We start from the raw sequence: 15,517 nt of genomic DNA on the forward strand, positions 1-15,517 counted from the left end.
GGCCCCACCCCCCGATCCAGCTGGCCACCTTCGCCTTTTTCCCCTCTCTTATTTCTCTCTCCCCGCGCCTCCCTCGCCTCGCCTCGCCAGCAGCACACACTCCTCGCTTCGTCGCCGTCTTCCCCCCTTCCTCGCCCCCTCCTCCTCCTCCTCGTGCCCCCTCCGCGCTCGCTTCGCTAGGGCTTGGAGATCTCCCCTGAGCCGCCGCCGCCCCCTCCCGAGATCCTCCCCGAATCGCCTTCAACTACCGCGGCGGCGGCGCCGCCACCGTCGACGAAATCGCAGGTGCTGCTTTCTCGCTCTGGCTCCGCTTAGAAATGCGCTGTTTAGCTGCGGTTCGGGGCGATCGGAGGTGGCTATGGTGATGAGGCGCGTCGCCTGCTGGGCGGTTCTGTTCGTGGCGGTCGGTTTGATTGGCGGCGGCGGCGGTGGCCGCCTCCTCGCGGCGTCGCCGCTGTGGCCCGAGGAGGAGGACCCGTTCCGGCTGTCCTCTGCCGACTATGACTCTGGCAGCGAGGACGCGGCGGTGAAGGTCGTCGAGGCGTTCCCGTGCGGGGCCTACTCGGCCAGCACGCGCTCCTGCGAGGAGATGAACGGCTCCGGGTCGTTCAACACCACCTGCGTCATAACCTCCAGCTCTTCGCTCGATGCTGATGTATGTGTCTATGGCACCGGGAATGTGGAGATAAGGCCGCTGGTCAAGATCATCTGCCCTCTCAAGGGGTGTTACATCGCGTTCAATGTCTCGGGGAGCATCACTGTCGGCGAGCACGTCGAGGTGATTGCGGGGTCCGTCAGTCTGTATGCCACCAACGTGTCGTTGGGTCGCCACACCACCATCAACACCACAGGGATGGCAGGTGATCCTCCTTCCCAGACGTCCGGCACGCCTCACAGCCTCGAAGGGGCCGGTGGAGGGCATGGTGGGCGGGGCGCCTCGTGTAAAGTCTCCAATGCCACAAACTGGGGCGGAGATGTGTATGATTGGCCGGAATTGGAGACACCGTGGAGCTACGGCAGCAAGGGAGGCAGCTTGTCTGCTGATCACCAGCTTGGAGGGGATGGTGGAGGCCGTGTCATGCTCAGGGCAAGCGAAATCATGAACGTGGATGGATATGTGCTTGCTGAAGGAGGTGTGGGCAGTCTCAGAGGAGGCGGCGGGGCTGGTGGGAGCATCATAATTCAAGCTGTCAACCTGTAAGAACTGCATTTATTCAAGTCTAACCTGTTTTAATCCATATTTAGAAAAAATATCAGATATTTCATCGCACTTACTTTTTCATTGGAATTTAGCAAATCTCCATGATATGTAGATAAATAAATGCACAACCTGGTTAATGTCCTCATAACTTGATTATTCCCTTGTGAACATGATGGTATGGTGCTAGCTAATGAAATTCTAGAAACTTGTATGAATTACCATGTCATTGCACTTCCTTAGGCACTGGATGTATCTGCATTATTCAGGATCTAGTTGAAATTCTACTTTCAAGGGAAACAAGGACTTGCAAATAAGGAGTATGAGTTTCTGTGGCTTAATCTGGTTGTACACCCCTATGCTAGAATCTGAGTGCATTTGCTAGGTTGAGTTGTAAACCAATGACTTGAATGCTGTTTGGTTATTGCCTTTCGTCCTGCTGCCATATACAGTATACACAATTATTTTGCTCAAGCAAACAATCTTTGTCAATAACTATTATACTACTTTGTTATTCTATGCACAACTTTAAGGTTATTAATTGCTGTAAGATTTATGAACATTTTCCCATAGGATTATTACTCAAACAAACCAGATACTTGCATTGTATGCTTTTTGTGGTGACTCGAGATACAACTCTCATGTGGTATAACATTTTAGATATGGAAATGGTACAATAAGTGCTGCTGGTGGTAATGGATGGGGCGGAGGCGGTGGCGGGAGGATATCTCTGGATTTTTACAGCATCCAACAAGATTTGGAAATTACAGTTCATGGTTAGTACTTTCTGACCTTACTTTTTATGCAACTGTTTTGTAATCTTCCTGCCACTGTTGTTTCTCCATAGAGGAGCACAGTCAGCTAAACGGTCGCACTTAAAAGTGAAATAGATATTCGGGTTATTAATACCGTTTAGTGTCATGTATTGGTTCCCTCGCTAGTTAGCAACCGTACCAAATGCATTAAGGGTGTGACTTCGAGGTGTGCCGCATGCATAAATTGCTCAATTAGTGGAGTCTGTTGACTTAGTTGCACTGGAAAAAACTTTGAACATTTCATTACTTGTAAGTTGTGACATGTTTATATTTAGATATAACTGCATGATATCCTTACGTTAATAGCCATAAACTTATGCAGTCTTGTTTTGGTACTGTCTTGTATAACGTTACTGCTCTTGTGTGCAAATATCTTTTAGTGACTTGCTGGTTTCTCCTGATGCCACAAGTGCTAATTATCGGCATTCAAGTTCTTGAGCAAGACATCAATGTAGGGTTGAGCATTAGAACCTCAGAGTCATTGCCAATTTATATTCAAGTATGTGAATTTATATCACAACATGTGCATATTAGCACATGTGTTATAGTGTAGTAATTATTTTAGTGTAAAAGTATTGCAAAACAAAACATTTGGCAAAGAGATGAGAGAAGTGTAAAGGTAAGTTGGAACTCACGTACCTCTTCTGCACATGAACAGATGGTTGAAATGAATCTTTTTAAGAATGCATTGTAAAAGCCTTGGTAATTTTAACTTGCAAGTGAGCAAAGCTTATAAAACCCTGAACTTGTATCAGCTAAAATGTTACTCGCCCTTATTTTGTTTACAATTTAACTAGACAAAAAGGAAGAAGCAAATTCTGGATTGCTCTAGCTTGTTAAATACATCACTTTTAGGACTTCCTTTTGAAATTGTGAGCCTTGATTTGGACCATCATTGTTATGACTCTTCTTATCCGTCCTGAGTGTTGAATATTTATGCATGTATTTTTGTTATCTACACATGCGCTTTTTCATCTGATGACATGCCTTTACATATCCACCAGGTGGACAGAGTTTTGGGTGTCCTCAGAATGCTGGTGCAGCAGGCACAATATTTGAGTGTTCATTGCACTCTCTAAAAGTCAGCAATGGGAATTTCAGCACAAATACGGAAACTCCAATTCTGGGTTTCTCGACGAAAAGACTCTGGTCGAATGTGCTCGTGGAGTGCAATGCAAAAGTGTTGGTTCCCTTGTTGTGGTCCAGAGTACAGGTTTGAATAATATATGACCCACCCATTAACATCACGTTCATCATTTCTTGATTAGTCATTATGCCTATGTGTAACTATGAATCTCTGAGGCTATGTATTACTGAATCTGTATAACCACACTAATATCCTGATATCCTTAAAATGGATTTTCCTGTGATCTCCACGATACTAATATATCCAATTGTTTCTGTAGATGAAATATTCCCATTCAAAGTGGTCGAACAATAAGATTTGCACTAATCTAATTGTGAATATTGACACCACAAATTTAAATGACGTTGTTTTCAACAAGCTAATGTGATAATGAAGTGGTGTTCATACTTGGATTAGGTTTAGACATGAACTGCTGGGGAGTAGCATTAATTGAACTGGTCTGCGGTGTTCCTATGTTCTCAGTCCCACACAGGGGTGGAGCCAGGATTTGACCATCAAGTGGGCCAAATAGACGCAGCATTTGGTGAGGAACGTGCTAAATATAGAGCTGTTCTGTTATAGGAGCTTTCCCCGCCCGTGGCGCCAGCATGCCGTTAGAGTTCCTCGCAGCACTGCCTGCCAGTGCCCGCGGCCCGTAATCACAACTTTGGTCAAGAGTAGGGCTTCTTGTACTCTCGTTAGTCGATCAGCCTGCTGTTTGCCAGGTGCCCTTGTCTGTCCTATATGGACCGAAAGCCTACCAACACAACTTAGCCACTCTCAGTTAAAAGCCCAGGACTAGTGCAACTTATATGAGCTTGTGGTTTGGGATGGTAGCCCTGCGCCATGGGTTCCTAGGGGGGAAGAAAGAGGGGTTGGTGGTTCTTGTTATTTTAGCATGGGAGGGGACAAGGCCCACATTGGTCCCACTAGCTCCGCCACTGCCCACTGGTCATGTATTGGCATGTCGTAGAGCATCAATACTCTATGCTTGTAACAATCCCTGCAGTCTTTGTCACTCTACTGTGATTTATTATTTAATTGTTCACATTCCTTATTTGTCATTTTCTTTACTGTGTCTAAATTGATAATTTAGTCTGCTGATCATAATGTTTCTGTTACATCAGCCCCTAAATAATCTATAATTGAATATAATGTTTGGATGGGCCATTCATTATGATGCTTTTTTCTAGGGCACGCTTTCCTCTTTACTTTCTGATTGTTATTGTTTTATACCTTTCCTATGTTGTTACCTGCATTTCCATTATTATATTCACTATTCTTATATGCTCCTGTTATCTACTTGTCAGGTGACAGGTCAAATTAGAGTGCTTAGTAAGGGTAGCATCTGCTTTGGGTTGTCTCAACGTCCAGTATCAGAGTTTGAGCTGGTTGCTGAAGAGCTTCTAATGAGTGACTCTGTTATCAAGGTATGCCATGTTGTCTACATATCATTCTTTGATGGTACTTGTAAATAATGACCCATGTCTCACATAGGAAAGCGATCAATTTGTGTATAGTGAATCACGCATCTGTATACTGAAGACTTCATAGGCATCCATCCTATTTCTGAATTATATGAGAACTTGTCCATCACACCAAGCGCCACTAGTACTGTTTGATTTCTTTGTAGGGAAAATAGTAGGCCATTCTTTCCATTTTGCAGTGCTGGAGAGTTTTCCTTGTCAAGTATTGCTTGATTTGTAGGGAAAATCTCACTGTTCTGTTTCTATTCTGCATATATAAAGACTCTGAAATAATTAATTCATAGTGCATCAATGCCGCCGCTACATGATTTCTAGAATGCATGCTTGTTCAGATCTAAGATTGTTGTTACTCAAACATATCACTATATCAGATGTGTTATTGTTGTTAACTGAAACTTATGTTGTATACTATATGGTTACTTCATTGTAATATCCTTTGTCAGTGTATACAGTCCTAACTTGCTCGTCTTATTGAAGGTGTATGGTGCGTTCAGAATGTATGTGAAGGTGCTCTTGATGTGGGATTCAAAGATTCAGATAGATGGTGGGGGGGATGTTATTCTTGCATCTATGCTTGAGGCGAGAAACCTTGTCATACTCAAGGTATGTTTGTGTGAAAGCGTATTGCCAAATGTCTTTTTTTGTTAGTAGTGGAAGTTCAGTTTTCTGTGTTCTGACAGCACGGGTCGGTGATATCTTCCAATGCTGCGTTGGGAGTCTATGGACAAGGACTTCTTAACTTGAGTGGTCCTGGCGATGGAATCAAAGCGCGTCGACTGTTTCTGTCTCTTTTTTACAGCATTGAAGTAAGATCATAATATGTGCATTACGTATTCAGTTTTTGTGCTGACGCAGTATTGCTACTTATGCAAATGCATAGTTTCCCCTGTTTAATATCGCCTTACCTGATGGACATGATATACCGTATGCATCAGTATGAATTGTCTGTGTTCTCAAATATATTCAGATCTCTGCAGTTGTAATTTCTCGAAGTTCTTGGAACTTGTATTCATTGTACTGCAAGTGGGTCAGGAACAGAGCGAAACATTGATGAACTTTTCATGATATAATCTACTCCCTCCGTTCCATAAAGATTGGCACAGCTTTGAACTAGCTCTAGTTTAAATCTGTGACAATCTTTATGGAACAGAGGGAGTAGTATTTTTAATTAGCCCTGTTTGTTATGTGCCTGAGCTTGTGACTGGGCCTCTTGAGGAGGTGGGGAGTTTACAACGTACAAACTAGACATAAAATATTTTTGGCTTCTAGTGTGCAAGTCTTGTAAGTTGTAAATTGATTTAGAAAAGAAACTAAGTTGTGCCACACAGCCACAGATCCATAAAATGTTGAATGCAAGTTTTGTTGTGTTTAGTACTTCCATTCATAGCCAGAATCAATTTGAAAACTTTGAGGATTTGTTGTCTGTCCTAACAGAAAGAGAGTAGTAACCTACTAACCATATGAAGGCTTGGATTGTCTACTTGCTGGTGACACTGTTTATCTGTTTGTAGCTGCTGGCTGTGGTCTTCTTATGGCTGCATAATTTCATATATGATGCAGCTATTCATAGGCGTCCATTTCTAAATACTGCCATTCATGTGTATCTTGGAAGCACTGCCATTTCCTGTAGCGTTTGCGTCCACTTGTTTGGACCACTTGCATTGAGCCCCTGATGCCATTATTATTTGGGATGCCTCTGGAAACAAGAAAAATCCTTCCATAGTTCTTTCTTAACTCTGTGCAATTGTATTTATTGGGATTCCCTTTTTAGTATGCATAATGTTCAACTGGTCCATGTTATCATATCGAAGCAACATGTGTACTTTAATTTTGTTGACAGTATTTATAATGTTTCTGACTCCACAACTTCTTTTCATTTATGAGCAGGTTGGTCCTGGTTCCCTTCTCCAGGCTCCACTCGATGAGGACGTTCAAAGTAGCTTGTAAGTTCTGTTTTTTCAATGCAAACTAATGGTCTTCAGTTGCTTCGAAGCAATGCTGTGGATTGATGCTTGTGTATATCAGGGATGCACTTTCGGCCTGTGAAAGTAAAACATGCCCTACTGAGTTAATCACACCACCTGATGATTGCCATGTCAACAGCTCCTTGTCCTTTACACTACAAGTAAGGATTGTTTGCTGTGATATTGTTTTCTGAAGGAAGCTCCTAATTTTCATTAGATTGTAGATCTTCAATGCACGAGATTTTTTAGCGGGGAAGAGTGATGGCTTTTCAATTACATTTGTGGCTTTCTGCAATCATTCCACAAGATGCGTCTGATAGCTTACGTGCCTGTTGAAATGTGTCGTACACCATGTTGAATTGATACTTGCACTGCAACCTTCATGGTCAGTCAGTAGAGATGAATTTTCTCTATTGTGTTTGCATTTCTTTTTTGGCATGCCACGCTGCTTATACTGCCAATCAACAAAATGCAGATCTAAAGACTTGATGGTTTCATATATTATACCTACCCAGGACAACTAACATACCAAATTGATAGAAAGAGGGAACCACCTGTTGATACTAGCATGGTCATGGTGGTAAACAATACACCTTCATGTTATCAGAGATCCGTAATATTTCCTCCTGCCAATAAAAATAGCACTGAGTCATACTTTTCTCATACTGTATGTGTATTTGTGTTTCTTTAAATTGAATTTGGCTATATTGCAGGTCAGAGTATGTTTTTTGTTCTAGCCTTCGTTGTAAGGAATTCATATTTTGCAGATTTGCCGGGTTGAAGACATAACTGTCGGTGGCATAGTCAGGGGGAGTATAATCCATATTCACCGAGCAAGAACTGTGACTGTTACAAATGATGGTGCAATAAGTGCCTCAGAATTAGGTGATTCCGTGTTCTCATCCTGTGACCCGTAAATAAACTGACATCTCCTCTATTGATGTTGTAACTTTGTTCACTCAGCAATCTGAATTCATTTATAGGTTGCAAGCAAGGCATTGGTAAAGGGACATTTTTTAAGTATGGAGCTGCTGGTGGTGCTGGTCATGGAGGACAGGGTGGTGTAGGGATTTACAACGGAATGAGAAGTGTAGGTGGTCAGCAATATGGCAATGCTTATCTTCCATGTGAGCTAGGAAGTGGTAGCGGTTCTGCTGAGTCAGCTGATTACAGTGCTGGTGGGGGCTTAATTGGTAGGTATTATTTTGTGTAGTCTTGTGTATCCTCTTCACCTGTATAACACATTTTCGTTTGTTTGTTTTCCTTCAACCTGTTTAATATCATCATCTGAGTTTGCTGTCAGCATATTTTCTTTTTCCTTATTCTGTCCTTAACATGCAAAATACACTGCACAATGACCGTATTATGCTAAATACACTCTTTGACTTAACTAATCTTTTCAAAGTACATTTACTTTGCAAAACAATTGATACCACTTCTGATTTATGATTAATTTCCCAATGCAGTTATTGGGTCTATGAAATGGCCACTTTCAAGATTGTTAATTTATGGCTCTGTCAGCTCTGACGGTGAAAGCAATAGAGGCACAACTGGAAATTCTAATGGGACCTTTAAAGGTGGCACTGGTGGCGGTTCTGGAGGAACAATTCTGTTTTTTCTTCAACGGCTTCTGATCGAGAAAAATTCATCATTGTCAGCATCTGGTGGCAATGGAGGCATACATGGTGGAGGTGGCGGTGGCGGTGGCAGAATACACTTCCACTGGTCAAATATTGCAACAGGAGATGAATATGTTCAGATTGCTTCTATCAATGGTACAGTAGCATCAAGGTATGCAATCATGTAAAGTCGCTGATTGGAACAGACCTAAGAGTCATTGCTTTTTGCCTGCCATGCCACCCAGTCTGCCAACTATGGCCAAATATGCGGGCAGCATGGGTTGCCTGGGCAGCCACTTGATCTGCTTATTGAACATTGTGCAGGTCAGTATAACTATATAAGTAGTTAAAATTGGTAACATACTAAAGGCGGAAAGGCCTCCCTAGGCTGCATCTTAGAACACAGCATTTAGGTCATTCCAACATTTATTGTAAGCTAAGACTATAAATGATAAATTCACATACTAATAAAATGAATGCAAAAGCAAATGTGAATCATTCATATCTGTTGCAAATATGCAGTAAAGCACTTATACAACAGGGATATTATATAGCTAATATAAGGAAACTATATACATCTGTGACAATGATGACTTTTCGTTAGCCTAATATGGTAGCTTTTTGTTAGCCTAATATGGTGGCTTACCGATTGAATATTGTGTCCGTGACCAATGCTGCAATTTAGCTTCACATAATGATGAACATCATGGTCATACCTTTATTTCAATGTAACGTCATTATTTTAATTCGAGTCGAAATGACCCTAGACAATATCTTTTGCAAGTATAGGAACCTGCCAAATTGTTTTCCAAGTTTAAGGACCTAGTTGGTGTACTTTGTTACATGATCAGGGGTCCATTGTGCAATTTGCACCAAAACCGTTTTCTTTTTCCATATGCATGGTAAAATGTAAATTTCCCAAGTCATACTTGTGATTTCCTTCTCGCAAGATGTGCATGTTGTCATCACGAAATGCAGCCGCTACTATCTGTGCGACCTACATGAGAGAAGTCCGAAGGTTTACCGATTACCATTGTTCCTTTTGGCATCAAATTTTTATTTTTCATGGAACTTCATTTGTGCACTGTCTTGACTCTTGAGAAGCTTTAGTGAATGAATATATTCTTGTCATAACTTCCAGCTGCTGTTCTTTTTCGTAGTGGAGGATCTGGTAATGAAGATGGGCATATTGGAGAGGGTGGAACAGTGACTGGAAAGAAGTGCCCCATGGGACTATATGGAATATTTTGCACCGTATGAGCACTAAACTCATCATCTTTTTGCTCATCCAGCTTATATAGATAAAACTTCTGCCTGGCTAATCCTATCTCTCATGGTGGTTCAAACTTCATGGTCATCTCCTTGTTTATCTCGAGTATATGATACTAGTACTGGTAGCTGTATCACTCTCACTTGTACTGTTGCATATGCTCTATGTACTGCACTCTGGAGGATTGAATTGTCTTACTTTGGTCTGTACTTGTGAACTAATGAAATGTTCTGGGGTTTATATTTTTTCTACTCCCTCCGATCCGTAATAAGTGTCTGAGATGTACTCTGTAGTACAAAATTGTACTAACCTTGTACTAAATTCCAGACACTTATTATGGATCGGAGGGAGTACATGTCAAATACTCTGCAACCAAGTTATTCTCAGTCTCTAATGTAGGCCATCGAGAGATCCATGTGGTTAACATTTTTAAATTTTGACTACTGATATATGTAAAACTACATAGATTGACAAAATTGAATAACTGGATTGGATTTGTCTTGTGAATTATGTGTCCAAATAAGAAAACCTTTGTCAAAGTCTTGAATTAGACACCACAGTTTTTAAAAGAATACTTCTTCTGGATGGAGCGAGTAGTTGCTTTTTATGTATTATTTTGTTTAACTAGCAGATGACTTCTCAAGTTTTCATTGGTTCCCTTGAAACTATTTACTGACTATAATTGATTCCAGGAATGCCCAGTCGGCACATATAAGAATGTTGTTGGGTCCAACTCGTCTCTCTGCACCGCTTGTTCTCTGGATAGTCTTCCAAACCGAGCTGACTTCATATATGTAAGAGGTAGGTCCTTGGACTTTCGTTACCGAAATTTATGTTTAAACTTCTTGCCTTTGCATGGAAGAAACTAAACATTAACTTTGTCTTGCTAGGTGGTGTTACCCAGCCCTCCTGCCCGTACAAGTGCATATCTGCAAAGTACAAGATGCCAAACTGTTACACGCCACTTGAGGAACTTATATATACTTTTGGTGGCCCTTGGTTTTTTGCAATTATCCTATCCGCTGCAATTATTATTTTGGCACTCATCTTAAGTGCTATAAGAGTTAAGATTGGTGAGGGTGGCGTTACATACCGGGCAACAAATGCAATCCAAAATGACACCTATTCTTCGTTCCCCCACTTGCTTTCACTGGCTGAGGTATAATTCATTTCATACAACATAATCTTTAGATGTAGTCATTTAGAGGTTAGAGCTATTGCAAAACCACTAGAACTGGGACGTTAACAAATTAATTCAGATGCAGTTATACACATACAGACATACTATACACCTCTTTTTGAGAAAAAGGAGGTTGAAGTAGTTATTTGTGCTTTCTGTGACCAATTGATCATCATTCTATCACCCTCCTGTCCTTGCAAATTGCAATACATGAAACCACGAACCTTTGACCTCTAATGTAGACTACTTGTTTAGAAGAAAGGGATTACTTCCAGGTTCCGTTGTGAGAAATGTAACTCATCGTGTATTAGTACTGTGAAACATTCACGAAGGCCAATTTTTCTTAGAACAAATGTCAACTGCTCGTTATTTGATTTGGTGAATAACTGCCAAAAAGTTTATTACAATTAGCTCATAAAAAATGAAATTACTCAGATATTTGTAGTCCAATTTGTTGAGGAATCTTGCTTCTTGTGTTTTTACTGATAAATAGGTACCTGGGTCCATCATGAGGGACGAAACACAAAGCCATGTTCACCGGATGTACTTCATGGGACCTAATACCTTCCGAGAACCGTGGCATCTTCCTTACTCACCTCCTGATGCTATAATTCCAATTGTGTAAGTCTTTTTGGCTTATGAATTTATGGTTGTGCTGGTGCATGATCACTTATACGTGTGCTTTCACTCATCTCAAAGTGATTCACAGAAGATTTGTTTAGGTTGTTTACTCATCTACGTAAACATTTCCTCCAAGGCTCAGTTTGTGGTTGCTGAACTTATTTTATAATTTGCTGTGGAAAAACACACACGAAAGCAGGAAAAAGTTGGTTAGCCAAACAATAAAACAGACAAAAGTGTGTGGACCAAACGGGATATGGGATTATGAGAATTCACCACAGTACCAAACACAGATTAACTCATTGCGACTTTACATTCATTTTTACTTTATAAAAATTGGAGCTTGGATGTTCTCGTGCAGTCATCATTGCTGTAGGATGCCATGTACCTTGGGTTTGAGTGTCGTAGCTACACAAGAATTACACTCTTTGACAGAACCAACTGGAATTTGAGAAGAAAAATGATTGCAGTATTAAACCTGTTTCTGTTGGAACTCAAGATCCAAAATACCTTGTAGAACCTATGTGAAGTGATGGCATTTGCTTGAAATGGTCAACTATCGTGTTGGAAATGGAAGCTTAGTTTTATCTTTGTAATAGTTTGGCTATGTGCATATATGATGCAGAGGTCAGAGGTAATAAAGCTTCCATTATCTGGAAAGGCACGATCTGGTATTTACCTGAATTGATCTGGATGAAGTATGGTTTTGATTTAATGGCTCATATGTCATGAGAGAACAATGTTTGGTGTTTCCATCTGTACTTCACTATACATGTCTTCCCGACTGTAGGTGACAATTCTGTCTTTTTTTCCCCCCAGATATGAAGATGCTTTTAACCGCTTTATCGATGATATCAATTTGGTAGCAGCCTATGAGTGGTGGGAAGGTTCTGTGCACAGTATACTTTCAGTACTTGCATATCCTTGTGCCTGGTCTTGGAAGCAATGGCGCAGAAGAAAGAAAATCCATCGTCTTCAAGAATTTGTTAGATCTGAATATGACCATTCATGTCTTCGCTCTTGCAGATCACGAGCTCTATATAAAGGGTTGAAGGTTAGTAATCAGAATTTAGTCATGTCATCAGGTATCAGAATCAGCAATAATAGTGCCAATGTTTTTTTAAACCAGACTGGCTAGTTTAGTTTCGCAATCACATAACCACCAGCTATTCTTGGCTTTCTACCAAAGCAGCATTGTTACCAGAACATGGTGAGGAACCAGCTGGGTTCCAATATAACGATATTATTAATAATGTATCTAAATTTATAGCCAAACCTCAGAAAATACACCTGGAATAAGTCTTCAGAGAGAGATTATTCAGTTGAGTATATTTCTTTTCACTTCGGGTTTGAATGCTACTGTTTGTTAGCTCTTTAACCTAAACTGTGAGCAGCACTTTGTAAGGACTAAGTGAAAATTGGTGCATTATCTGTTGCACACATTTAACTGTTGCAACTTAACAGGTTGGTTCAACACCGGACTTGATGGTTGCTTACATTGATTTCTTTCTGGGAGGTGATGAGAAACGACTTGACGTAACATTCATGATCCAGAAGAGGTTCCCGATGTGTTTAATTTTTGGTGGCGATGGGAGCTATATGTCCCCATACCACCTACACTGCGATTCAATACAATCAAATCTTCTTGTCCAGGTAATTTTGCAACTTAATGGTGATGTTAAGGACATTGCAATTTCTTTTATCTCTATGAATACGCCCAGTTTTTCCAATTATACTACCTCATGAGGACTAGCCAGTAGCCAGTTTGCCCCACACTGCTGAAGTGGAAAATTTGCCAGTTGCTGATCAGCATATGGTTGGCCGCTGAAGTAATGCAGTGTTAGTTAGAATTTTTTTTATCATTTGCCTCGAGTTGGCGTGTCTTCGATAATTTGCCCTAGTTGATATGTCTTAACTTGGGCAAATTGTCATAGGGCATAGGCACACCACCGACCTCGAGGCAAATGATAAGAAATCCCTATTAACTGTATCCCTATTAGTTTTCTGCGGAAGTTATCAAATTATTTTGGCACATATGCTACAAAATGCATTTCTTCTGTTCAATCAATCATAGCAGCTGTTTCTTTTTCCCAGTATGTATGTACTACAACCTGGAACAGACTAGTTGATGGCTTGAATGCTCAGTTGAGGACAGTAAAGCAAGGCAGCATCCGGTCAACTTTGGGACCAGTTGTTTCTTGGATTAACAGTCATGCAAATCCCCAACTTGAGCTGCATGGTGTTCGAGTGGAGCTAGGGTGGTTTCAGGCCACTGCTTCTGGTTACTACCAGCTAGGTATTGTCTTAGCGGTGAATGAGCACTTCTATAAGAATCACGACCATCATGAGCATGCTCCAGACTCTGGTGATCGCTCAAGGTATGAAAAGAATGACCAACTACGTGTCTTGCAGAATATTGCTCTTGCTCTGTAAGATAACTACTATATTTTTAATCCTGCAGGAAGAACTTTGCGGTCACACTACAGTGTTCGAGGCAGGCAAGCCAGGGTCAACCTTGTGGAAGCAATGCAGTTTCAAGGAAGCGGTTGACAGGCGGAGTGAATGGTGGGGTCATAAACGAAGGAACATTGAAGTCACTGGAGTACAAAAGAGACTATCTCTTCCCTTTCTCGTTACTGTTGCAAAATTGCAGGCCTATTGGCTATGCGGTGAGTAACCAGTGAACCCTTTTTTATAGGAGGAACATATAAGCACATACAATGCTCGTGTTGTACATAACAATCACCTTAACTGGAACCTTGCTATGGCATTTCAGGAAAGATTGCAGCTGCTTATTTGTATTGTACTTGTGGGCGATTTTTCCATCACCTTGCTTATGCTTGTACAGTACTACTGGATATCCGTTGGAGCTTTCCTCGCTGTACTGCTTATTCCACCCCTTGCGCTTCTGTCCCCTTTTCTCGCTGGTCTCAATGCGCTTTTCAGCCGAGGGCCCAAAAGATCTTCTGTGACCCGTATTTTTACTCTTTGGAATACTACTTCTGTTGTGAACATTGTAAGTCTCCTTGAACTCTTTTATACTACTGTTATCGTACAAGTAGAGAATATATCTTTTGTTTATAGTGCTATCGATTAGAGGTCTGTTGCAAGAGTTTTATGTCCATATTTTCATAAACAGAGGACGTAGCAGGCTCAGAGATTTAAATATCTTATTTCCTTGCAGATTGTAGCAATCATCTATGGTGCTATGTACTGTGGGATATCATCTCTGACAATGTCTTCAGTTCATGCATCACACACCAAAGGGTTAGGTTTCTTCTATACTTTTATCATTATATTTTAATCCTAATATGTTTCATGTCAAATAATATCTCCAAACTGAATCCTTTTATCATTACATGTTGGAGTGACTTTTTTATCTAAAAATTTGGTTTCAGATGATAAAAAAGAAATGAAAAAGTATCATATCTTATGTGTTGATCCGTTTGTTCTATCTGGCATATTTGCAGCTTCAAGAGTAGGGAGGACAATGAATGGTGGATACTACCTCTTGCCCTGTTTCTTGTCAAGTCACTGCAAGCTGGATTGGTCAATTGGCATGTAGCGAATCTGGAGATCCAGGATTACTCCTTATTTAGCCTTGATCCGGATAGATTCTGGGCGAGGTAGCACCCAGTGGCAAGAGTGGGAGAATCTCAACCTCATGTCACTGACAGGCCGCATTTCCTGTATTCATCAGTTTACCGTAGTCGTAGAATCTGGAACACAGTTGAGGTGCTTCTAGAAACCTGAGACTTGCTCCTATTTGTAGGAGCTTTCCAGCATGTGTGCAGATATGTTTGAAGTGGAAATTTTGTTAGTCTGCAATATGTAGTGATCTTTAGAATAGGGTCTGGCTAACTAGATTCTGCAGTTGCTAGGTTTTAGAATAAGATAGTGAGCGGGTGTACAGCAAAGAATAATGTGGTGAGATTGGCATTGGAATGGTGTACATTCTGTAAGTAATAATAGGGAACTCATATAGGTTTTTTGCTTAGCGTTTTTAGACTCAGGGCCGTGCCGGGGCTGTATGTTAATAAACGGCAATGGTAATTACCAGCAATTTAAATCATTGGAGCTAGATATCATAGAGAAGAAGGATTCTCCTTCTCTTATTGGTATTCGGCCAATGGTTTCGCCATGTCCTGCATTGCATATTTGCATTGCATGTTGGTCATTGTCGGCATCATTGTCAGCGCCTAGAACGTATTCTTCCCAACAGTTTTGAAGAGACTAG

The 15,517-nt window shown here is 41.0% G+C and overlaps 1 protein-coding gene across 1 annotated transcript; it reads left to right on the forward strand.

The window, feature by feature from the left end:
- Positions 1–66: 66 nt before the first annotated feature.
- On the forward strand, positions 67–15,343 carry LOC100837347. Its single transcript, XM_010241302.3, has 22 exons — positions 67–1,197; positions 1,859–1,974; positions 3,018–3,226; positions 4,450–4,569; positions 5,104–5,229; positions 5,307–5,432; positions 6,514–6,569; positions 6,652–6,751; positions 7,358–7,475; positions 7,574–7,783; positions 8,057–8,381; positions 9,370–9,463; positions 10,172–10,280; positions 10,370–10,638; positions 11,153–11,280; positions 12,100–12,334; positions 12,745–12,933; positions 13,375–13,658; positions 13,742–13,949; positions 14,057–14,296; positions 14,465–14,547; positions 14,751–15,343. The coding sequence occupies exons 1-22, from the start codon at positions 359–361 to the stop codon at positions 14,908–14,910; spliced, it is 4,344 nt and encodes a 1,447-aa protein (XP_010239604.1). The 5' UTR covers positions 67–358; the 3' UTR covers positions 14,911–15,343.
- Positions 15,344–15,517: the final 174 nt, after the last annotated feature.

This window comes from Brachypodium distachyon, chromosome 5 (genome assembly GCF_000005505.3).
Source record: "Brachypodium distachyon strain Bd21 chromosome 5, Brachypodium_distachyon_v3.0, whole genome shotgun sequence".
In the NCBI taxonomy this organism is placed as follows: Eukaryota; Viridiplantae; Streptophyta; class Magnoliopsida; order Poales; family Poaceae; genus Brachypodium; species Brachypodium distachyon.